At 45.6% G+C, this 24411-nt stretch overlaps 1 protein-coding gene across 2 annotated transcripts in view; it reads right to left on the bottom strand.

Moving 5' to 3' along the window:
• NPC1 (NPC intracellular cholesterol transporter 1) overlaps window positions 1–24411 on the bottom strand; it is a 1151083-nt gene that overhangs the window by 130938 nt on the left and 995734 nt on the right. For both annotated transcript variants that reach the window (XM_044065361.1, XM_044065360.1), the window contains exon 21: window positions 13001–13201. In XM_044065361.1, coding sequence (XP_043921296.1) covers window positions 13001–13201 — 201 coding nt within the window. The remainder of the gene's footprint in view (window positions 1–13000; window positions 13202–24411) is intronic.

Genomic DNA, 24411 nt, shown 5'->3' with positions numbered 1-24411 from the left:
GTGCAGCTGGTCTTGAGTCCATTAGCCTTGTATGCACTTGTCCAGCATGTGCGCCCCCCAACCGAGGTCTGAGGCGTCTGTTGTGATGGTCTGGCTTGGTTGAGTGCTGTGGAAGGGCAGTCCCTTGTTTGATTGACAGGCCTGAGCCCACCATTGGAATTCTTGATTTAGGCATGGAATTATTGGAATCTGGGTTTCTAGGCTGTGCTTGTGCTGAGACCATAAATTCCTTAGTTACCACTGTAACTTCCTCATATGTAGTCTGACATGTGGAATCAGTATTATGCAGGATGCCATGTAACCGAGAGCTTGCAGGACCTTTCTTGCTGTTAGCTGGTTCTGCTTTGTTAATGCCATGAAGTAGAAAGGGAGTTGCTCCTGTTTTTCTACTGTCAGGAATGCCATTTGTTTTGATGTGTCCAAATCTGCACCCAAGAAGGTTATCCTTTGGGATGGTATCAGCCTTGACTTTTTTATATTGACTGTGTATCCCAGGGCTTGTAGTAGATGAATGACCCTTTCCAAATCTTTTGTTAATTTGTTTTTGTTGTCCGCTTGTAACAGGCAGTCGTCCAGGTAAGGATAAATTTGAATTCCCTGAAGCCTGCAATGAGCAATTACTGATGCCAGGCATTTCGTGAATACTCTGGGCAGTAGATAAGCCAAAGGGCAATGCTGAGAATTGATAATGCTCTGATCCTGCAAGAAATCTGAGGTATCTTCTGCAATTTGGTCGTATGGGGACGTGCAGGTATGCCTCCTTGAGATCTAGAGTTACCAGCCAAGACTCCTTGCCCAGCATGGGAAGAAGCTGCTGTAGGGTCAGCATTTTGAATTTTGGAACAATGAGGTATGTGTTTAAAGCGGACAGGTCGAGAATAAGTCTCCATTGGTTTTCTTTTCTTGGTACCAGGAAGAGTCTGGAGTAAAATCCTTGTCCTTGTTCCATAGATGGTACCCTTTCTATAGCTCTCATCCTTAGTAAGTGAGTTATTTGTTCTAGAGCTTCTGTCTTCTGATTTGGAGGTAGGTTTGGCATTCCTCTCTTCCTTGGTAGAGTATGGAAGTGAAACCTGTAACCTTGGTCTATTGTCTGTAAAATCCATTTGTCTCCTGTGATGTAATGCCAGTTTACTGAAAATAAGGCTAGCTTCCCGCCTAAGGGTGCTTCTAGTTGTTCCCTGGTAGGCGGTGCCAGAGCCAAGTCACTGTGATTGTCCTGTGGAAGTGGTGGTGGCTGGATCTGTGGCTGTACCTCGCTGGTTGTTAGCCTGCCACTGACGGCCCCCGTAGGCACCTCTGGATTGGCCCCTGCCTCTTGAGCGCCTATTCCTGCCTCTCTGAGCTTTGGAGGTGTCTGGAAAGGACCAATTCTTGGAAGGCCAGTTCCTGCTAAACCTTGGAGGCTGGACCTGCAAGAAATCCTTGACTGTCTGGACAGATTTTGCTTTCTCTTCCACCTTCTTCAGCACCTGCTGTGCAGGGGAGCCAAACAAATTGAGCTTATCCATGGGAGCATCTAAGAGCTTTGATTTAACATGGTCTGGTAAGGACTGCTCTTTCAACCATGCATGTCTTCTGATCACTGTGCCAGTCATGGCTGATCTAAAGGAAGCCTCCAGTGCATCATAGCCGCATTTTAAGGAATGATTACTGACCTGCTGAATGTTATGTACCATTTCCTGTACAGATTTTTTGTCTAATGTTTCATCCGAGGACAGTTTAGTCAATTGGTCTAACATAAATTCCTGATACTGAATCATGTGGAATTGACAGTTCAAGGCCCTAGCTGAAAGAGTAGCAGAAGTATAAACTTTTTTACCCCATCTCTCTAAGGCCCTAGATTCCCTTTCAGAGGGGAGGGGGTTTTTGGTAGAAGAAGCTGCTACAGCCTTGGGTCCCTGGGAGATAGTTTCGGGATCTGCAAAAGGGGCCTTATACAAATGATAATGTGTGTCCGGAACCCTGTAGTACCTATCGGGCTTAGCAGGGGCCGGAGGAAGAGAATCAGGAGCAGTACAAGCATCATTAAAAGCATCATCCACAACAGTAAGCACTGGAGGAATGGCTAAAGGCCTATGCTGTGGCAAATGCAAAAAGGTTCTAAGCCTTTTCCTCGAGTCTGAAAAATCCTGGCCCTGCCACTGAAATTGTTCCCTCATAGCATGCAAGGTTTCCCCAAAAGAAAATTCCTCAGGCGGAGAGGCAGAAGGAATGGAGTCTTCTGCATCAGAGTCCTCATAAGGAGAAAAGGGGCCCTCTGGAGGGTTTGAATTATCTGACTCATCAGAGGAGCCATCCGAAGAAACTGGCTCAGGGGGCTCTACTCTAGTCCTCTTCTCTGGAGGTGGGTGAGAGGCCCTGTCTGGATGTGGTTGGGATCCCCGGATCAAAGAAATGAGATCCTCTGCTAGACTAAGCATTTGTGAACTGGAACTAGGCCTGTGAGAGGGGGTCTTAGCAGGCACAGATTTGGTAGTTTTTGCTGCTTTAGCCCTGGCAAAGGCCTTAATAGACATGGATGCAGAAGGCCTAGCAGCTCCACGTGCAGGGGTAGAAATATCCAAAGGGGTAGTATCAGATAAATCCTGCGAACCTGCAAGAGCAGGTGGGATTTCAGTAGCAGATTCAGCCAGGCTGGAAGAGGCCTCGGTAAGTGGTAAGCTTTCGGCCAAAGGAAGAACCGTGGACTCGGTTTCAGCCGAAACAGAGACACTCGCGGTTGGCTTAACCGCGGTTTCAGCCGAAACCGCGGACCGCGAGTGTCGGTCCTTTTCCTTGCGTTTTTTAGAAATTTGCATAGTCGGAGTATCCGACGGCATAATGTAAGCAAAATCGGAGCCGAAAAACTCTTCAGCAAATTCCGACCGACGTCTAAGCGTCCGTCGGTTGAAAGAAGCACAGGCTAGACAAGCTGCTACGTCGTGGTCTGGGCCTAAACAAGGTAAGCAGTAAGAGTGGAAATCTTTATGAGGTATTTGTTTCCCACAAGTTAAACAGTTATTCACTTTTTCTGACATCAGCTGAGGCAAGAAAGAGTCCCCAACGGGGTACTTAGCTTTTTAGAAGTCTTCGGTACTTGTAGTAGTAATCTCTGGTTCTGACCGACCGGCACTTGCAAACAGCTTCTGCTTCGGGTGCCACGCGGCAAGAAAGACTGAGGAAAATGGCGTCGGCTGATGCCTTTATACCAGAAGAACTGCCGCTATGACGTCGGGTGAAGTGCGACACCAGCCGAGGCCAGACCCAGACTTTGGAATCCGGCCAACCGAAGGGCTGCCTGACGACAGGACAACCCATTTGTAAGGACTGCAGATGCATCCTTGAAGGACATCTGCTTAAATACATTTACTGTAATATGGAAAAAGTTCTGTAAAAATGCATAAACAACTCAGTACACCAAGATGAGTTGAAGAGCCAACTAATTCTTCATACCGATTCTTTTACCATTTTTCTTAGTAACGTAGATAGGCTCCCAAATTACTCTGCATAAATTTTGTTCAGTTTTTCCACATACAGAAAGAATCGCAAATCATACAGGATGCTAGGTACACTACACCCTCACTACTGCAATCACGTCTACCGCCTATATGGAATTATGTGGTAACCAGCAACCATTATACATGGAGCATCATTACTGAAACCACACAATTTACAAGAGCCACAAGGATGGTGTGGTGTATCCATCAGAGACAGAGTCCCAGTGCTACTTTCTCATTAATCGCTAAATTCCTGCCTTCTTTCAAACTTCACTCATCCTTCTCTTGAACATTACTGTGCATGTATTGTTCCAGCAAATTCTGTGCATTTCTAAGTAATTTATTCCTTCGCTTTTCTATTTATCTTGATTATAATCCTTCAATTACAGTCGGTTTAGATTTTGATTTGTTTTTTTATTTCTAACTTTCTAGAAATTGCTTTTTTGGCAGCCAGCAGCATTAAACTTCGTAATGTCTAGGCAAATCAGATTTTGTGTCCCAGCCCAAAAGAATAATTTCCTTAAATACAGTAATTTGTTCACCCAACATTTCTGACACAGTACTGTAGGGATTTTTTTTTTAAATTGGTCAAGTCATTATACTCCAAAACAACAGGTTTCCAGTTACTTCTCTCTTTCCCCCTCACACCTTAAAGCAACTGCCATCTACCCAAGGAAAAATTCTTTGAAGTCTGCTTGGGGTATAAAATTCATATGCAAACACTTCCAAGATAAAAATCTAAACCTCCTACATGATGATGTTAGCTCATAAGGCAAAAATAAAAACAGACCTGACTCTGGGCTACACTGATGTCAAAGCGTTTTATCGAGTCTGCCTGATGGATGTGTGTGTACACGTACATGGGTATACACACACAAGCTATACATGTATGTGTGTGTATAAATTATATATATATATATATATATATATATATATATAAATAGACACACACACATACATACACACACAAACACACTTGTGCACCCTCGCTGTCAATCAAGCATTTAACTGAATAAGGGGAAACAAATCTGTAGAGGGGCAATGACCAGAATTGCATTTAATGGCAATGTGTCATACAGGGCTAATAATCAGAACAGGAAACAAACAGCCTTGGATTTTTGCTATTAAAGAAAACTAGTTGCAACAACCTATTGATTGCTTACTGGGTCATGCATGAGGTACTGCTTTCTTTGTCAATAGTTCCTTTAAGTATAAAATGACTGACCTGATGTCTACAGAAATAGCTAAGAAAGTGGTTTGTGTAGGAATTTTACAGCACAGTTTTGAAATATTTCCAAACTCACAACTTGCTACAACTTCTAACAGCAGCAACACAAACATGTTTTTCGCAACACAGTGCTTTTTCTCTTTCTTTCTTCTAGTTCACCCCCTTCTGAGGATCACATACAAAAAAGCAGCACTTAAGAAACTATCCCTACTTTTTCTGCCAGCAAATGATTTGGGAGTCCATCCACATACCATTTTTGCCTTTTTCTTTCTTTAAAATGCATCACAGTATCTGATTATACCATATGGTTCAAAGCAATAAAACTAGTGAGAGGATAAGACAGATTATACCATGACCCTCCCATTAATATTCCAAAACGTGCAAGCTGATTGGCCAGCGTGCACGTTGTAAATCGACTTATACTAATGGAAAAAGGTCTGGTCGCCCGGACTTTTTCCATTAGTATAAGTGTTTTTATAAAACACTGTCTCGCTATGTTAAGAGTTTAACATAGCGACACAGGTTTAAAAAAAGCAACGGAGAGGAGATCTCCGTTGCTATTTTTAAAGCTGTCTCGCTATGTTAAACTCCTTTAACATAGCGACACAGTAAGTAATAACGGAGATCTTGCTTTCTCCGTTGCTTTTTTTTTTTAAACCTGTCTCGCTATGTTAAATAGGTTTAACATAGCGAGACAGCTTTAAAATGAGCAACGGAGATCTCCGTTGCTTATTTTAAAGCTGTCTCGCTATGTTAAACCCATCTAACATAGCGAGACAGGTTTAAAAAAAAAAGCAACGGAGAAAGCAAGATCTCCATTGCTTTTTACTGTTTCTCTATGTTAAATGGGTTTAACATACTCCGTTGCTTATTTAAAAGCTGTCTCGCTATGTTAAACCCATTTAACATAGCAAAACAGTAAAAAGCAACTGAGATCTTGCTTTCGGCCACAGCTCTGATGTACTGCGCAGGCATGCGCAGTACATCAGAACTGCCGCGGATGCCAGACAGCTGCGGAAGGGCAGCAAAGAGGCATTATACAATGCCATTATTTAAGAAAAGTAATGGTTTCTTTTCTTAAATAATGTCATAGTATAATAGCAATAACCCACTTCTGGGTGTGGGTAATGCAGGATTTACCCACGGTTGTCTTTGTTTGGCCGCCTCGGGACCAAACCACGTCAACCGTGGGTAAATCCCACATTATCCACACCCAGGCGTGGGTTATTGCTATAAAAGCCAACACCTACAGCTGAAATTGAGTGAAGGAGGGGTATGTGCAAACAAATATCTTTACAATCTTTATAAATGCAAACAATTTCTGTTTCTAATTTAAACAAGAAAAGGACCACAATGATTGTTTTATCAAAGTAATTATGAAATTAACAAAAATCAAGGGAAGATGTCAAAAACCTCAGACATCATCTACAACAAATACTCATTCAGTAAAGGTGTTCAAATGAAAAAAAATGAAAACCGTAAACCAAGGTACTGCCATTCTGAAATAAAAAAGACAGCATGTTGATAGAAATGGAAAGATAAGTGTTAAATTATGATAACATCTGCAGAGTGGGAAGAACTCTTTCCTGAAAAATAACGCTTAGTGTAGTGATCCTCAGCATACCACCTTTGGGAAGAAAAAAAAGTTATGTACTCACCATAACGTTCTATGTTTGTTGTCCTTGATCTCGCCTTTCTTCTTGCTGATTGGGTTTGGAGCCAATCCTCAGCTCCAACTCAGCCATATACTATAGCTTGAGAGCTTTTACTGGCTCGAAGCTAGCCCCTATCCCAGCCTGCCTAGTGGTAATTACCCAGATCTCGTTTGTGATAACCCAACACTAGACCATATAAATAGACAAGAGATATACTCTACTTTACATATTCGATGACACCTACACATAAAGGTGTGACCACTCCACAATAGTAATAGTAGTAAGACTGAGACTAACCAAAAGATATGGTATAAAGGAAACCCAGCCAGTATAACCAATAAAATAAGGGATTCCTCTTGATCCTCTAGGAAGGGGGAAGGAGGGTGCAAGAAGGAAGGCGAGATCAAGGACAACAAACATGGAACGTTATGGTGAGTACATAACTTCTTTATGTTATGTTGTCCATATCTCGTCTTCATTCTTGCTGATTGGGACAGTGTCCCCAGCACCTGATTCTTGGGTGGCTCACTGGAAAAAACTCTTCAGGACCGTGGAACCAAAGGATGCCCTGTTCCGGGAGGCCGCATCTACTTTGTAATGAGTGATAAAGATATCAGGATAAGCCCATGTAGCTGCTGCACAGATCAAATCCAAAGGCAATCTGGCTTGAAAGGCAATAGAGGTAGACAAGGCCCTCGTTGAGTGCCCTTTAATCTTCCCTGGAAGTTTTTGAATACACAACTCAGAATGTTTTATAGTGTCTGAAAGCCACTTTGATAAAGTCAGCTTTGCGACCGCACAACTTCTTTTATTGTCCGCAAAGGATATGAACAATTGGTCAGATTTTCTAAAGTCTTTGGTCTTGTGTAAATAGAAACATAACTGTCTATGAACATCCAATTGATGAAGCTTATACTCTGCCTTGTTGCCATAATTGGGGAAGAACACAAGAAGCTCTATGGATTGATTCAAATTGTAGTCATACTGTGGGTAAGGAGGAGGGTTTGGTTCTGAGAGAAATCTGATCTTTATGGAAAAATCAAGTAAGGGGGACGAATAGATAAGGCCTATAATTCTGAAACCCTTCTAGCTGAGGTAATTGCAACCAAGAAAAAGGTCTTCCAAGTCAGAAATTTGAGCAGATAAGAAGCAGATGTTTTGAAGGGAGGAAGAATCACAGCATCTAAAACTAAATTTAGATTCCAGGGGTGGAGAGGTTCTCTTATCGGAGATCTTAATAGGTAGCACTTCTTAGGAATGCCTTGTATAACCTATGGGACATGACATTGGAACCCATTTCTCCCATATGGAAATTAAAAATGGCAGCTAATTGCACTCTGACAGTAGCTACAGCTGCTCCTTGGTCAAAGGTTTCAGCAAGAAATTCAAGAATCTTTGAAATGGGAGCAGTGAAGGGATCAACCTGATTTTTGCCTGCCCAACAAGAGAACCTCTTCCATTTACTAGCATAAACTCTCCTAGTAGTGGGCTTATGGGAGGAAATCAAAATGTGATGAACTCCTGGAGAAACATCAGGAAGCCTGGCTATGACCGGAAGTGGAGAAACCAAGCTGTGAGCTTGAGAATTTGAATGGAAGGATGGAAAGCCCCCGACTGATGCCTCCAATGATCTGGCACTGGGCCCAAGATCCAAGGCTCCCCTTGCAGATGAGGCCAAAGGAATGGGAACCATATCTGACTGGGTCAGTAAGGGGCAATGAGGATTAACCTACAACCCAACGACTGTGCTTTCTGAAGAATCTTGGGGATCAGGGGAAAAGGTGGAAAGGCGTAAAGCAGTCCCAGGGGCCAATCGTGGACAAGTGCGTCCCTGGGGGACTGTCACGGTGGTGGGACTAGGGCAAAGTAGCTGCTGCATTTGTTGTTGAGGTGGGTGGCAAATAGATCGCAGCATGGCTGGCCCCATTTGCGAAAAATCAAGTCCACAACTTCCTGCTACAGTGACCACTCGTGGGGCATCAGGATAGCCCGGCTGAGCTTGTCCACTATCATGTTGGATTTCCCCGGGATGTGCATTACAACCAGAAAGCATTGGGAAGACATTCCCCATTGCCAAATGCGTACAGCCTCTCAACAAAAGGGGTAAGACCTGGTTCCACCCTGTTTGTTGCTGCACCATACTACCAACATATTGCCTGTCTGAATTGCTATAGTTCCTGTACGTAGAGAGTCCTGAAGTGCATGCAATGCCAGAAGCACTGCTCTCACCTCCAGGACATTGATGTGCAAGTGGTACTTGTGTTCCTGCCAAGTCCCTTGAACAGTCTGTCCCAGATAATACCCCCCCCCCCAATCTGGGAAGCATCTGTGGTCACTGTGGCTACTGGTTGGGGGGATAGAAATGGTCTGCTTGTTATCACCATAGGGGAGTGAAGCCACCACTCGAGACCCCTTTTGCATGATTCAGTGCTCAGAATCTGATGTGAGATGGGTAAACCCTGGAATGACCATTGTGCAAATAGAAACCATTGTAGAATTCTCATGTGGAAGTGAGCCATAGGGACCAGAGTGATTGCTGCCGCCATAGAACCCACGACCTTGAGGACAAATCTTGCTTGAATTCTCTTTTGTGCTAACAGCATGACAACTTGGGGACAGATTGTTAATACTCTTTCTTGAGGCAGCTTTGCTATCATGGCCCTTGTGTCTAAATCTGACCCTATAAACGTAATATGTTGACAAGGCAACAAGGCAGATTTTTCATAGTTTATGGTGATCCCAAGTTGAGAACAAAAGTGGATTGTGTATTCTCTTGCCCTGATTAGTTGATGCTCGGTGGTGGCAGTAAGGAGCCAATCGTCTAGATATGGAAACACCCAGAATCCTTAAACCTCAGGTGAGTCACAACTACTGCCATGCATTTGGTGAACACCCTGGGGGCTGTGGTGAGACCAAAGGACAGAACTCTGAACTGATAGTGACTGGCTCCCAGCCAGAGATATCTCTTTGACCGTCTGTCCATTTTTATGTGGTAGTACGCATCCTGGAGATCGACAGAGCACATCCAATTGCCCTGTCCCAGAAAGGGAAGAATGGACTGCAGTGTTACCATCCAAACTTTGTTTTCTTGACTGACTTGTTCAGCCTACTGAGATCTGAAATGGGTCTACAGTCCCCGGTTTTCTTTGGAACTAAAAAGAATCTTGAGTAAGTTCCGGATCCGCTTTGGTCTGCGGGGACTTCCTGGATGACTGTTTTTCTTAGCAACTTTGAACCTCTAGATTTGCTTGATCCCGAAGACTGGGTGGAACACCTGGTATGGAGTACTGTCTTTTTGACAGGGGAAGTAGAGAGAAGGGGATACTGTAACCACTGAATATTATGGATAGTACCCATGTATCTTCTGTGATTGTCTGCCAGGCTTTTGGTTACAAGGATAATCTTCCCCCGACTGTCTCCGGAGTCGGACAGTCAAACCTCCCTTCAGGAGTGCTGGAAGGGCCTAACAGAGAAGGTATCTCCGTTGTCCTGATTCTGCGGACCCCCTGCCGTGGGGTCAGTGTCTTCTGTTATTTGCCCCTCTGCCCCTGGGGGAAAAATCTCCATGTGCATCAGGCGAAGCTCCCTGAGATTTCCGGAACCACATTTTTCCCACTCTTCTGGCCTTTAGGATAGGGCCTAGATGGAGCAGAAAAATGTACTCCCATGGCAGAGAGAGTTTTGCCATCCTGTTCACACCTGGTAAGAGTCTTTTTTTACCGGATGCCCGAACAGGGAAGAGCCATCAAAGGGGGCATTGGTAAAGAAAGACTTGAAGGACTCCACAAAATGACAAAGGCGCATCCAGAAGGGTCTGCGTAAGGCTACCCCTGCTCGCCCCATCGGCTGCACAAAAAATGAAGTTAAGGTCACAAGCTGAGAAGCTGCCTTGTCCTAAGTTCCCGCAACTGTAGGAACCTATAAGGTATCTCCTAACTCCTTCAGGAGATCCCTTCGAAGCCTTGTAAAGGGGGGGCAAACAGTTCAGTGACCTGAGTGCAAAAGTCACTGAAGAAAACATACGCTTCCCGTAACTGTCCATCGTATGAGACTATATGGCAGATGGACAGATGAAAAAGTTTCCGATAATTCCTTCTTGGTGGCTGCTGCCACCACCATAGCATCAATGGGAACACCTTTAGATAAGAAAAGCCTGTCTTCAGGGGCTGTAATAAATTTATCTGGCCTCCGCAGAACTGATTCCATCATGTCTGCAGAGCTCCAAGCCTTCAGACTCACTACGTGCAATAGTGAGTCGAAAGGAGGAGATAACCAAGAGGTGGAGGGTCAGGCACCAAATGCATCCAGGTACATTGACTTGTCTCCAGAAGGAGCTAGGGACTTCCAGTCACCCTTCTGTCTAAGGATTTCTAAGATGTCTGAAAAAGAGACATCTTCAGAGGGGGGCCATAGGGACCATTCTGAGTCATCCAAGTCTGTGTCTGATGTCAGACTCAGGGGAGTCCATATGCTTCCTCTTCAAGTACTCTTCCAAGGGACCTCCTCCGAAGGATGCTCAGGGGAGGTTTCGGATGAGGTGGGATCACCCAATGGGGCGTCCTTGAGCATGGGTTCCCTACACTTGGGGCAGAGGGGAGGTTCGGAGGTGGACACCGGCACCGAAGGCAAAGGAGCCAATGGAGCCACGGGTGGAGCTGTCTCAGCAGACAGCACGCTCATCACCTGCAGCTCCAAAGAAGCAGGAAACTTCCTCCAAACCGAGGGTGATGGAGCTTCGGCACAGGTCAGTTTGGCTCCTACATCGGCCTTGGAGCCAAGAGGGAGAGTACAGTCAGACAAGGGTCCAATGATGCTCCCCCCCTTGGAGTCAATGAGGGAGCATCGGTTCCCAGATCCCTCGATAGAAGGGGGTATTGAGGAGATTGAATAGGTAGTCAGAACCGAAAGACCAGAGGAGGTTACTGGAACAGACTGTTCCACCACTACGACTTCCATACACTCCGGCTCTGAACTCAGAGGAGTTGAGGTGGAATCAAGACAGGGGGAACCACTTCCACCTGGGATGGGCCTGAAAGTATTTTGGCTAATGCTGGTGTCCTAAGAAGCCTCTTTACCACCCTCTCCACATCATAATCTGAGAGGCTCCTGGATGACTGAGAGGAATGGGTTGAAGACTGGTGACTGCCCGCCACAGATTGTAATAATGAAGACTGGTGCAGACCCCACCAGTTCCAAGGCAGAAGACCTGGAACACTTGTGACCTTACTGGCTCCAAAAACACAGATGGAGCCGTAGGCGTGGATGTCTTGTCAGAACTGAAAGTTGGGTCTGACTTAGCTTGTGGCATGTCCTTAGATGGGTCTGAACTCAGAGCTGAAGAGGATGAAGGCTTGACTTTGTCCGATTTTTTTGCTGGCTGAGTCCCCTCCATGGCAGCATTAAAGGGGCCCTTCAGGAACCATCTCAAGATTAATTTGTTTCTTCTCTCCTGCAGGACTCGTGAACTAAAAGCATGGCAGATAGAGCACAAGTCCTGCAGGTGAACAGGTCCTAAACAATATATGCAACTCGTGTGCCCATCTGTAGGGGACATCTTTTGGCAGCACGAGTCGCATTTCTTGAAACCCGACGGTTGAGACCTTGGCAGTATCCTTGGACATAAGAGAACAGCACTATGTCTAAGGCTATAGACTACTAAAAAGAAGACTATACAGTAACACTATTAACAGCACTAAGAAAGCTAGACAATAACAGACAAAAAAAAAAATATATATATATATATATATATATATATATATATATATATATATATATTTATATTTTTTTTTAACAAACAGGAAAACCAGAAAAGGGGAGCGCCTCTAAGTTAAACGGCAAACTCCCCACCTAAGGAGAGCCTCTAACTTAAACAGCAACTCCTTAGAAGTTAAAAAGGCAAGGAAAGGAAGAAGAACTTTCTAATTTGAACAGGTTTGAAAGAGGGGAAAGGCTAGAGAGAAAAAGCGGCTAATCTACACAAAAGCAAATCACTCAGACTGGATAAGGATAGACAGAAATACGAAGGACAACTACAGTTAACAAAACAGATAAGCTAAACTAGAACATTTTGTTCAAAAATAAAATAAGAGAAACAAACACTTAGCCTGAGCCAGTATCCGCAATCACGACACTGCAAGCGGCAAACGAGATCTGGGAAAACTACTGCTAGGCATGCTGGGATAGGGACTAGCCTCAAGGCAGTAAAAGCTCTCGAGCTATAGTATACGGCCAAGTCAGAGCAGAGGATCGGCTCCGAACCCAATCATCAAGAACGAAGGCAAGATATGGGCAACATAACATCTGATACCCAAGTAAGCACAGATATACAGAAAAACATCTACTCATTAGCAGTACATAAGCTACATTTCTTCTGAAAATATAGAAATGAAGTATTTAACCTGTAGAAATGCAATTTAAGAACTAATACTTCAGATTATCAAAATATATCCAAATTAATTTACCTTAAAAATTCAGAAAAAACAAGCCCCACTAACTTGACTTTTGGACAAAAATAAATAAATAAATAAAAACTAGTTATTGGTCAGCATTTTAATTTTCTGTTGAAAAAAACATAATAAATTTAAAAGCACAGCAAAACCATTGCAAACTTTAATGGAAGTCTCAATTTTTGAACCTACCTGTATGGAAACACACGATATCCGTTTTCTACTACTCGCAGTGATTTAGTGATGTTGGCTGCTAAATTCCTGGCATTCCGCATAGCAGTGATGTAGTCAGTGGAGGTCTGCAGTATTGTATGGTATGTCATGAAATAAGTGGCCCCTACAGAAGTATCATTGGAAACCAAGTTGACTGCAGAGCTGTAAGCTGCATGCCCTCTGTGCACAGAAAGTAAACAACTATTAAACTTGTGCAGCAGTCTCTAAAAAAACAATTAAGCCATTGATCAATTCAGACAGTGTTTCTGTACTACAAATATAGAAATGTTATTTACAGTGGAACAGTGAAGGTAGCAGCAGTATGGCCGAAGTTTGAATAACCGGCCGTGGGTAAAATAATGGAATATAGCAATAACCCACGCCTGGGTGTGGGTAATGCTGGATTTACCCACGGTTGGCGTGGTTTGGTCCCGAGGGCGAAGCCCGAGGGACCAAACAAAGCCAACCGTGGGTAAATACAGCATTACCCACACCCAGGCGTGGGTTATTGCTATTATACCATGACATTATTTAAGAAAAGAAATTAGAAGTTATGTACTCACCATAACGTTCCATCTGAGTAGGTGACTTCATTCGGATGCAACCTGTGGGTATCGGATCCGACCTCAGATCCGAGCCGGCATTTCAAAAGCTTAGGCTCCGAGCTCCTAGCTCCTCCCTCTTACCCATAACCCCTTGCCAAGTCCTAACTGACCTCAGATTGAGTTTGCCTCAAAATACTGACTACAGTACACCAAAAAAGCATAAAAACTCGCTCTATAAAGGCCAGGGGGATGGAGGGGGGGATGGTTGCATCCGAATGAAGTCACCTACTCAGATGGAACGTTATGGTGAGTACATAACTTCTAAATCTGAAGTAGGCAGACTTCATTCGTCTGCAACCTGTGGGACAGAGTCCCCAGCTACCTGAATCTTGGGCGGCCGTCATGGAAGGATGTTTCGGAGCACCGCTGAGCCAAAGGATGCCCTTCCCCTGGAAACAACATCCACCTTATAATGAGAAATAAAAGTATGAGGCGAGGCCCAAGTAGCTGCCGCGCAGATATCATCCAATGAAACACGGGACTTGAAGGCGGCTGAGGTGGAAACTGCCCTAGTAGAATGAGCCGTAACCCTCTGAGGAGCAGGTCTACCTAAAGTGTCATAAGCCTGCAGAATACAATTAGCGATCCACTTAGATAGCGTGACTTTAGACACTGCTTTACCCAGAGCAAATTTAGCAAAGGAGACGAACAGCTGATCTGATTTCCTGTGACCAGCTGTTCTGTGAATATAAAAACGTAATTGTCTATGAACATCCAAGGAATGCAATTTGTATTCTCCTTTGTTTGAGTACTTGGGGAAAAACACAGGTAAATTGATTGATTGGTTAATATTAGATTCAGAAGAGACCTTCGGAAGAAAAGATGGATTGGTCCTGAGGCACACCCTATCAGGGAAGAAAGAAAGGTAAGGCGGCTTGACGCATAGAGCCTGAAGCTCAGACACTCTTCTGGCTGAAGTGATAGCTACCAAGAAGGCAGTTTTCCAGGAAAGGTACTTTAGATCTGTAGAAGCTGCAGGCTCGAAAGGAGGAGCAGTAAGGGCTTGCAGTACTAACAACAAGTCCCAAGGTGGAACAATCTCCTTGACTGGAGGTCTCAACAAAAAAATTCCTTTGAGAAAGGTTTTGCATAATTTCGCCGTCATGAGGGGAGCTGCCTCATGACCAATGTGATAATGCGAGATAGCTGCCAATTGCACCTTAATCGTGGAAGAACTTGCCCCCTGATGAAAGAGGTCTGTTAAAAAATCTAGCACCGCTGACATAGGTGCCGAGAAAGGATCGAAGGTTCTCTGAACCGCCCAAATAGAGAATCTTTTCCATTTACTCCGATAAACCTGCCTGGTGGAAGGTTTATGAGCTGCCACTAAGATGGCCTTGACCGGTGATGAGATACCGGGAGTCCTAATCAAGGATGGAACTGGAGCAGCCAAGCTGTCAATTTCAGGGTGCGCAGATTGGGAATCGCAATTCCCAGAGGGTGGGAGATGAGATCCGGAATCGGATCCAGAATCCAGGGTGGATTGATTTTGTGAGACCATACGAAGGGAAACCAGGGTTGACGAGGCCAGAACGGGGCAATGAGAATCATTTTGCTCCCCAAACTGTTGGCTTTCTGCAGAAGCCTCTGCATCAGAGGTAGTGGAGGGTAGGCATAAAGGAGACCAGGAGGCCAAGCATGCACCAGAGCGTCTCTCGGGAATTCCCCTGGTGGGGGAAGCAGAGCGAAGAAATTGTCGCATTTGGCGTTTGAGGGAGAGGCAAAAAGATCGCAACAGGGTTGCCCCCAAACGGCAAAAATCTTCTTTGCTACCTGAGGCTTGAGAGACCACTCGTGAGGAGAAAGAATGGTGCGACTGAGCTTGTCCGCAAGGATGTTGGATTTTCCCGGAATGTGCGTTGCTACCAGAAAGCGTTTGGTGGAAATTGCCCATTCCCAGACTCTCATGGCCTCTCGACAAAGGGGGTAAGACCTGGTTCCTCCTTGTTTGTTGATGTACCAGACTACAGACATGTTGTCCGTCTGGATCGCAATAGTCCCTGAAGGGAGAACGTGGTGAAGTGCTTGCAACGCTAGGAGCACCGCCCTCATTTCCAGGACATTTATATGCAACGACGTCTCTGTGGGGTTCCACGTGCCTTGGACAATCTTTCCCGCAGAATGCCCCCCCCACCCGAGGCAAGAAGCGTCCGTGGTCACTGTGGCTTGGGGAAATGCAGCACAAAAAGGTCTCCCTGTCAGGGGCTCCGGGGAAAGAAGCCACCAAAGGAGGGATTCCCTGCACGCTTTGCTGACCGCTATCGGGGTGTTGAGAGATGAGCAAAGAGGGGACCACTGAACCTGAAGGGTCCATTGAAGAACCCGCATGCGTAAGCGAGCATGAATGAGAAGCGGAATAGCTGTCGCCATAGAACCTAGGGCCCTCAGGACCAAAGCTGCAGTTGGAGATGGTTGCAGGACCGCTGCTACATGACACTTCAGGTTGGCAATTCTGTCTGGAGTGAGGAAGGCTCGCATTGATCTGGTGTTCGCCTTCCTCCTATGAAATCTATAGCTTGTGTGGGGTGTAGTAAAGATTTCTCCCAGTTGACAGTGATGCCCAGCCTTGGGGCTAGTTGGAGAAAGTAATCCCTGGCTGAGCATAGAAGATGCCTTGATGATGCCGTCAGAAGCCAGTCGTCCAGGTACGGAAAGACCTGTAATCCCTGGAGCCTCAGGTGGGCCGCTACCACCGCTAGAACCTTGGTGAACACCCTGGGGGCTGAGGTGAGACCAAAGGGGAGGACCCTGAACTGATAATGACTGGCTCCCAGCTGGAAGCGAAGAAACCTCCTGGACAGTCTGTCCATGCGAATGTGGTAGTACGCGTCCTTGAGGTCGATGGAGCACATCCAGTCGTTCTCCCTCAATAGGGGGAGTATAGATTGAAGGGTGACCATCCGGAACTTTTGCTTGGTTACTGACAGGTTCAGCTGGGAAAGGTCTAAGATTGGTCTTAAGTCCCCCGTTTTCTTTGGCACCAAAAAGAACCTGGAGTAAAACCCTGACCCGGTTTGATCTGGGGGGACGCGCTGGATAGCTCTTTTTTCTAGCAGCTGTTCGATTTCGACAGCTGCTGCCTCCCTTTGGTCGGGTGGAACATCTGGGAGGCTGCGAGATCTGGGAACTTTGTACAAGGGGATTGGATAACCTCTGGATATCACGCAAAGCACCCAACGGTCTGATGTGATGGACTCCCAAGAAGTTAGGTGCCTCGAGAAACGCCCCCCGACTGCCTCCAGAGACGGACAGCCGGGCAACCCTTCAGGGCTGCTGCGTGGGTCTCTCAGAGAAAGGTTCTCTGGACCCAAAGTTTCTAGGAGCCCCCCTGCCTCTAGGACGGCGACCTCCCTGTCCTCCTCTGCCACGGGAGGACTGGTTATCCGGAGCAGGTTGGGACTGCTGCGATTTCCGGAACCACATCTTCTTCTGTCCCTTTTGGTTCTTCGAGAAGGACCTCTGGGGAGCCGAGAAGCGGACTCCGACGGCAGACAGCGTCTTCCCGTCCTTTTCGCTCTGGATCAACATTTCGTGAACAGTCTTGCCAAACAAGGCAGAACCATCAAAGGGGGCATTCGCGAAAGTCGCCTTGAAGGGCTCTGCGAAATCACAGTGGCGGAGCCAGGCCTGCCGCCTCATGACTAGGCCTGCTCCGCTGGCTCTAGCGGCTCCCTCAGTAGCATGAGAAAGTAGCCGCATAGACGCGTTAGATACCGATCTGAGAGTACCCATTCGGGTGGAGTATACTTGCTTATCCTCAGCCGACATGGACTCTGGGGGAGATGCAGCGTACTCTTTAATCAGATCCCGCTGCATCCTAATGACATGTGCCATGTAGTTCAGCGCTCTCAAAGAGAAGGTTGCTGAACTGAAAACTCGCTTCCCAATGCGATCCATCGAACGGGACTCCTTGCCCGGAGGATGCACGGAGGGACTCTCCTGGGCCAATTCCCTCTTCGTGGCTGCAGCCATCATCATGGCATCTACTGGGGGGCCCTTGCTCCAGTGAGTGCGGTCCGCCGGAGGGGAAAGAATGCGGTCAGGACGCTTGGGCACAGGCTCAATGGTGTCCGGATCCTTTCAAGCTCTGATGGATATAAGGTCCACCAGAGGATCAGCAGGAGGGGACACCCAAGAGGTAGATGGGCCCGCCTCGAATGCCTCCAAGAACACAGACTCGTCTGAGGAAGCCTTGGGGGCAGACCACCCCCCCCCGATCCTTAACATTTCCATGACGTCTCCAAATGAGACGTCTTCAGGGGGTGACCTTGGGGAGCCTTCCCCTTCATCCAAATCTGTGTCTTCGGTGACGGACTCGGGGGAGTCCATGTGCCTCCTTTTGCACTTACGCTTCCGAGGTACTTCATCGGGGGGGGCTGTCCGATGAGTACTCTTCAGCAGTTGGATGTTCCAAGGGAACTACTTGGGACATCGAGGCGGGCTGTCCCTGGGACCGGCTGGTGGGAGCCTGGCCCAACTGCAAGGGAGTGCGGGATGGAGCCGTGGCAGGGACCGGGGGTCCGGACGTCCTCAACAGTGCCCTTTCCCCTACGTCGAAGGCCGAGGGGGAGCCAGCTTCTCTAAACCCCGAGAGCCGACCCCCACTCGGATCCGACGCACGGATCGGAGTCGGAGCCGAAACCGTCGGATCCGAGAGACCGGTGTGCTCCGACCTGGACGGAGCCGAAGACACACCAGCTCCCTCGGATCCGGGGCTCGCCTCGGCTCGAGAGGTCGGGTCCGGCACCAAGCACTCAAGGGATGGGACGGATCCGAGGTGCGCCGACCTATCGGATCCGACCCACCCCTGGATCCAACTCTGCCCGGCGCCGACAGCTCCGAACCCAAAAAATGGGTCGGAGAAGGAGCCAAAGGGGCGAAAAAAGGGGTCGAAGCCCCTCCCGGATGGGGGGGGGGCTAGGAGCACTCCCATTTGCATTTGGGCCTGGATGAATTTCCTCATCATCCGGTCCATATCAGCTTCACTCATTGAAAAAGTGGACCTGGTGGAGGCCACCGAAGCGGACCTAGAGAGCTGCCTCGGAGACCTCACAGAAGGGCTAGCCTCCTCCTCCTCGGGCCCAGGAGAGAACCGAGGGGAGTGGAGCCGAGGAGGAGGAAAGCTAGAAGGCACAGGTGAGGCCCGCTTAGATGGAGGAGCCGAACTGGAAGTCTCGGCTCTCCGTTTGTGGTGCCTCTCCCTGTGCCTCTCCTTCTTCTCTCTCCCTAGAAGGCTCTCTCTCCTCCGGCAACTTAGAGGGAGGTTGAGTCCCAGCCGGAGGAGGAGAGCCCACAGCAACAGGTTGCTGAGTAGAAGGGGCAGAAGCCGCAGCGGTATCTGGGGGGAGAAGTCCCGCCAGCACCAGCTTCGACCTCCGCTCCCTCAAAGCCCGGGGGTTGAACCCTGCACAAATGGTACAACCAGATGACAGGTGTTCAACCCCAAGATGACCGAGTGTGGCCATCCGCTGGGGACAGCTTATGGCCACACTCGGTACATTTAGAGAAAACAGCCTTATGGGCTTCAGACATCACAAACCCTAAGGCCTAACACAACACACACAAACAAACTACGCAAAAACCCGAGAAATATTAAATAAAAGAGAGAGGAAAGCCTATACACACTCAACACTAACTATATCAATAACAAAAATAGAGATTTTCAAAACTTTTTCAGTCAAAAAATCTTATCTTTCACCAAACAAACGCCAGGAGCTCTAGAATCCGTCGCAACTTGAAAGCGGCAAACGAAATCTGAGGTCAGTTAGGGCTTGGCAAGGGGTTATGGGTAAGAGGGAGGAGCTAGGAGCTCGGAGCCTAAGCTTTTGAAATGCCGGCTCGGATCCGAGGTCGGATCCGATACCCACAGGTTGCAGACGAATGAAGTCTGCCTACTTCAGATCTATTACTTTTCTTAATGGCATAGTATAATGCCTGTTTACTACCCTTCCGCAGATGTCTGGCATCCGCAGCAGTTCTGATGTACTGCGTGCCTGCGCAGTACATCAGAGCTGTGGGCAAAAGCAACGGAGAAAGCAAGATCTTCGTTGCTTTTTTTACTGTTTTCGCTATGTTAAATGGGTTTAACATAGCGAGACAGTTTTAAAATAAGCAACGGAGATGTCCGTTGCTTATTTTAAACTGCTCGCTATGTTAAACCCATTTAACATAGCGAAACAGTAAAAAAAGCAACAGAGATCTTGCTTTCTCCATTGCTTTTAAACCTTCGCTATGTTAAATGGGTTTAGCATAGCGAGACAGCTTTAAAATAAGCAACAGAGATCTCCGTTGCTTATTTTAAAGCTGTCTCGCTATGTTAAACCCATTTAACATAGCGGGACAGTGTTTTAAAAGTAGAGTTATACTAATGGAAAAAAGTCCGGGCGACTGGACCTTTTTCCATTAGTATAACTCGATTTACAATGTGCACGCTGGCCAATCAGCGTGCACGTTTTGGGGGGGGGGGGGTCATGGTATAATAATGAATAATGCCTGACAGGGTGAGCAATGCAGGGAAATAATGGATCACCTAGGGGTATTGTGGCCATCTGGAAGGACATTACTGCACTTAGAAAGCAGCTTAACAGCTAATCCATATTCCATTTGTTTTATGATGTTCTATTTTAAATTTTTGTTGTAAAAGAATTCCTCTGATATTCAAAGTTGGTGAAAGACATGTAGCTACTATTGGAGTTATGTATCTATTTGATAATGTCTGCACACACAAAAATGGAGAGGTCACTGGCACACAGACTCATATAGGCTGATGCACACACATGCGCAGACACAAGCAGTCATGCAGGCACATATACAGAGACTAACATAGGAACACACACACACACACACACAATCACCAATTATCCTTTACAGGCTGTGTATACCTCAGATGTTTGACTGTAATCAATGTATGAATAAATAAGAGAGAGCAATTTGCGGTCATGTCACACAAGGAAAACTAATACAACCCCCCACACTCTCCTTTCTCATTTATATAGTTATTTCTTTTTAACATACATAGTTAGCGAATGTAAAGGAAATAATGGGGAAGTTGGCATAATGGTTAGGGTGTTTACCTTAAAGACACAAGGTACAGAGTTTAATTTTCACATGGGTTAATTAAATAGGCTTAAAATTGTCGGTAAGGGCAATTAGCCTAGTACTAATTTATGAATCTATGAACCTGTAACAAAAGGTTTTAGTCAGAATACACAAACCTCGTATTAATAATAGGAAGACTTGATTTTTACCAGGGTCTCCCAATACATTAATTCATCACTTTGGAACGTTGATTATCTAAAGGAGTTTGTGGAGTCTCCAAGCCTGTTTGCTAAGGTATATTACCTCTGCTATCATACCTATTTCACCAGCAGGGTGAAGAAAAAGTATAAAGCTAAAGTTATAGTAATATAGCCAACATAATGGCTGACAGATTCAGTGCCAACATTACCCCACCTCCAAGGGCCCTATCACAATACCAGAAGAAAGCCTGGTACCCACCATTTCTGCAGCACAGGTAAAAGCTGCATTGTCCAAAGCCAAGAATACAGCATCCATGGGACCTGATAATATCCCTGGCTGTGTGCTACATGAGCTACAAAACAAACTGGCACCACATCTGTGTGCCCTATTCAATCACAGCCCTACCTCAGGCTATGTCCCTAATGAATGGCGTACTGCTACTGTCGTCCCGCTCCATAAAGGGGGAGCAACTACAGACCTTGGGAACTATCGCCTCATTAGCCTGACGAATCTGGTATGCAAAGCTATGAAGCACATCCATCATGGACCTGCTTAAGATATAGGCAATCTCCAAACTCTTGACCCAACACAGTTTGGCTTTGTCAAGGGGAGATCCTGCCTGCTCAACCTAGGTGATTTCTTCAAGGCAGTCAGTAAAGCTGTGGATGAGATAAGGCAGTGCATACAGCCTACCTAAACCTGTCCAAGGCCTGTGATACCAATTCCCTACTCAGGTATCATTGATAAACTCACCAAACTAGGCATCAATCCTTACATCACTAGGTGGCTTGCAAATTGGCTCACAGACAGGACCCAGAGTGAAAGTTGCAGATTCCAAGTCAGACTGTCGACCAGTTACGAGTGGAGTCCCACAGGCCTCGGCCCTCTCCTGTTTGGGATCTACTTCCGAGAAGGCCAGGCAACACAGAAGGACTTTGGCTGACCAAGTTCACTGATGACTGCAAGCTAGGAGTCATTATCAACTTCCCAAGTGATGCAGACATCCTACAAAAGGGCCTCTCTGAGACCAATGACTGGTGTTGGAACCATGGCCTGAAGCTTAATGCCAAAAAATGCATTACCATCCCATTTGGAAAAAACTCAGTTGATGGGAGCCCACTGAAGGGGCCAAAAGAGATTTGGGCACCCAGGTAGACAGCCACATCACCTTTGACCACCACATTGCCACTGTGGTCAGAAAGTCCTTCTATGTGGCACATCTTTTAACCAAAGGTTTCACATCCAGGAAGAAAGAGGTCATCATCCCTCATTACACCAATCATTGAATATAACGCTCCATTTGGCATGTACCTGACCAGACGCCTACAACAGCTGGAGAGGCTACAAAAGTACCTCACAAAAAGGATCCTAGGCCTTAAACACATGCCCTACATGAACAGACTCAAGAAACTTCAGCTGTTCTCAGTCTCTTATCCACTTAGAGGTGATTACAAAGCCATGTCCGATCCAGCCCTACTTGAACTGCCACACCTAAAGAAATCCCAATCCCCTGCGCCACACGCTCCAGAGATCACAACCTGATTACCACAATTAACGGAATATGCTGGAGGGACAGGTTCATCTCCCAAAGACTGCCCATACTCTGGAATAAGCCTCCCATTCATATCAAGCAGAGCACCTCACTGGCCCTCTTCAAGAAAAATCTTGACGAGTGGATGGGTAACAAACACAGTTCACTCCAGGGATCATTCCAGTTGCCCTGCTGGATAGGGGCACTGAACTAACATTGGGTAGCAAGGTGCCTGGGCATTTATTTTGGGCTAGGCTTATAAAGGCTCCAGGGCCATTGGCCTAGTACACACCTATGAACCTATAATAATTGTAATAAGACAAAATTGGAAACTCAATGTATTCCAAGAGCATGAGTAATACCACTGGATAAAACAGAACCTATGAAAAAGGCACAGCAGAGGATAAGCAGTAAAGCACATATGCTACTTTTTTTTGAAAGAAAGAACATCTTTACTAAATTATCACTTGTAACATATGCAATCATACATTTATATAAATGAAAACAAAGTTGACATATTTTTAGTTGCAAACATTATTACATCACTTAGAATCTATCCAGTCATTTTCAGTCAAACATTACATAGCTCACTCAAATCTTGCCTTCTTTTAAGACTCATTCCTCCTCCAAAACATTATTCTGCATGCACTGTTCTTACAATTCCCATTTTTTTCTATGTAATACACTCCTACCCTTTTCTAAAGGGTCCCATTTCCAGTGGTTTTATTTAAATTGCTATATTCATTATATATTCTAGTACAGTTGGTTTAGACTTTACTTCCATTTTCTAGTAATTCCTTTTTTCGCAGCCACCGTAATTAGACTCAGCAAGGCCTTACTATGTCTAGGCAATTTCAATTTTGTATCACAGCTCAAAAAAATAATTTCGTTGGTTATACCAATTTGCTGATAAGGTTCTGCAGGAAATTGTTTTGCCAACTCATTACATTCCCAAAAAATATGTTCCCAATTACCTCTTTCTTCCCTGTCACACCTCCAACATTTGCTATCTACCTGTGGAAAAATTCTTTGGAGTCTAACTCGGGGTATAAAAATACCTATGTAAACATTTCCAAGATTTCCAAAGATCCTAAATCTTTTAGACTTTGTTGCATACTTAGGAGACATACATATATCCCCCATTGTTTTTTTTTTGTTTTTTTTTTGTTTTTTTGTGAATTGCTTATCCAATCCCTCCTCCCAATACTTTCTAACCTCCTCTGATTGATTCTTATAGTTATTATGCGATATGTTGCATGCTCTACTAATTCTCCCTTTTTAACAGAAGCTTCTGTTCTACATTCTATCAAAAAATTGTACCACCCCTGGATTTTCCCACAGGATCCCCCTATTTCTTTCTCGTTGCCTATACTCTGACATCAGTTCTTGATAGGGAAGGCAATCTCTAGCCTGCAGTCCAAATAAATTCTTGGCCTCTTCCCATTCTATTACCTTCCCCCGCTAATTATTTGCTCCTAATACCTTATTTCCTTAACCAGTTTTCTCTAGTAAATTCCAGTACCCTCTTGCCTACTGTCTTTATCCTAAATGCAATCATCCCTATCAGCAGAGTCTCCTTTCTCCGTTCCCTTGTTGGCTTAGTTCTTAGAATATCCTCTGCTACTTTATGAATATAATATTCTGTATTGTTATTACCTCAAGGATCTGCATCCAAAATCCACGTCTCTCCCCGTTTATTGAGCTCCCCCCTCTATTTTGTCATCATCTCTTTCCAGTTTGAATTACAGATTTCTCCTTGAGCTACATACAGGAGTCTTAACTGTGGTGGTCTGAAATACACCCTCAAATCAGGTAATCCTAAACCACCTTGTTTCTATTGGAATAATTAGCTTATCCCACTTGACTCCCATCATATTCTCCTCACACATAAAATCCTTCAGCTCTTTATTAATTGCAATCGGTAACCTCTCCTCTGGTTGATACAAATATGCCTGACCTGTGTATAAAACTAAAGGGATCAAACATTTTGACTGACTGTATCTTGCTACTCATAT

Source organism: Protopterus annectens, chromosome 3.part0 (assembly GCF_019279795.1).
Source record: "Protopterus annectens isolate FY-2018-M chromosome 3.part0, PAN1.0, whole genome shotgun sequence".
In the NCBI taxonomy this organism is placed as follows: Eukaryota; Metazoa; Chordata; order Ceratodontiformes; family Protopteridae; genus Protopterus; species Protopterus annectens.
The sequence above is the reverse complement of the archived record's forward strand: the minus strand, read 5'-3'. Positions and strand labels throughout refer to the sequence as shown.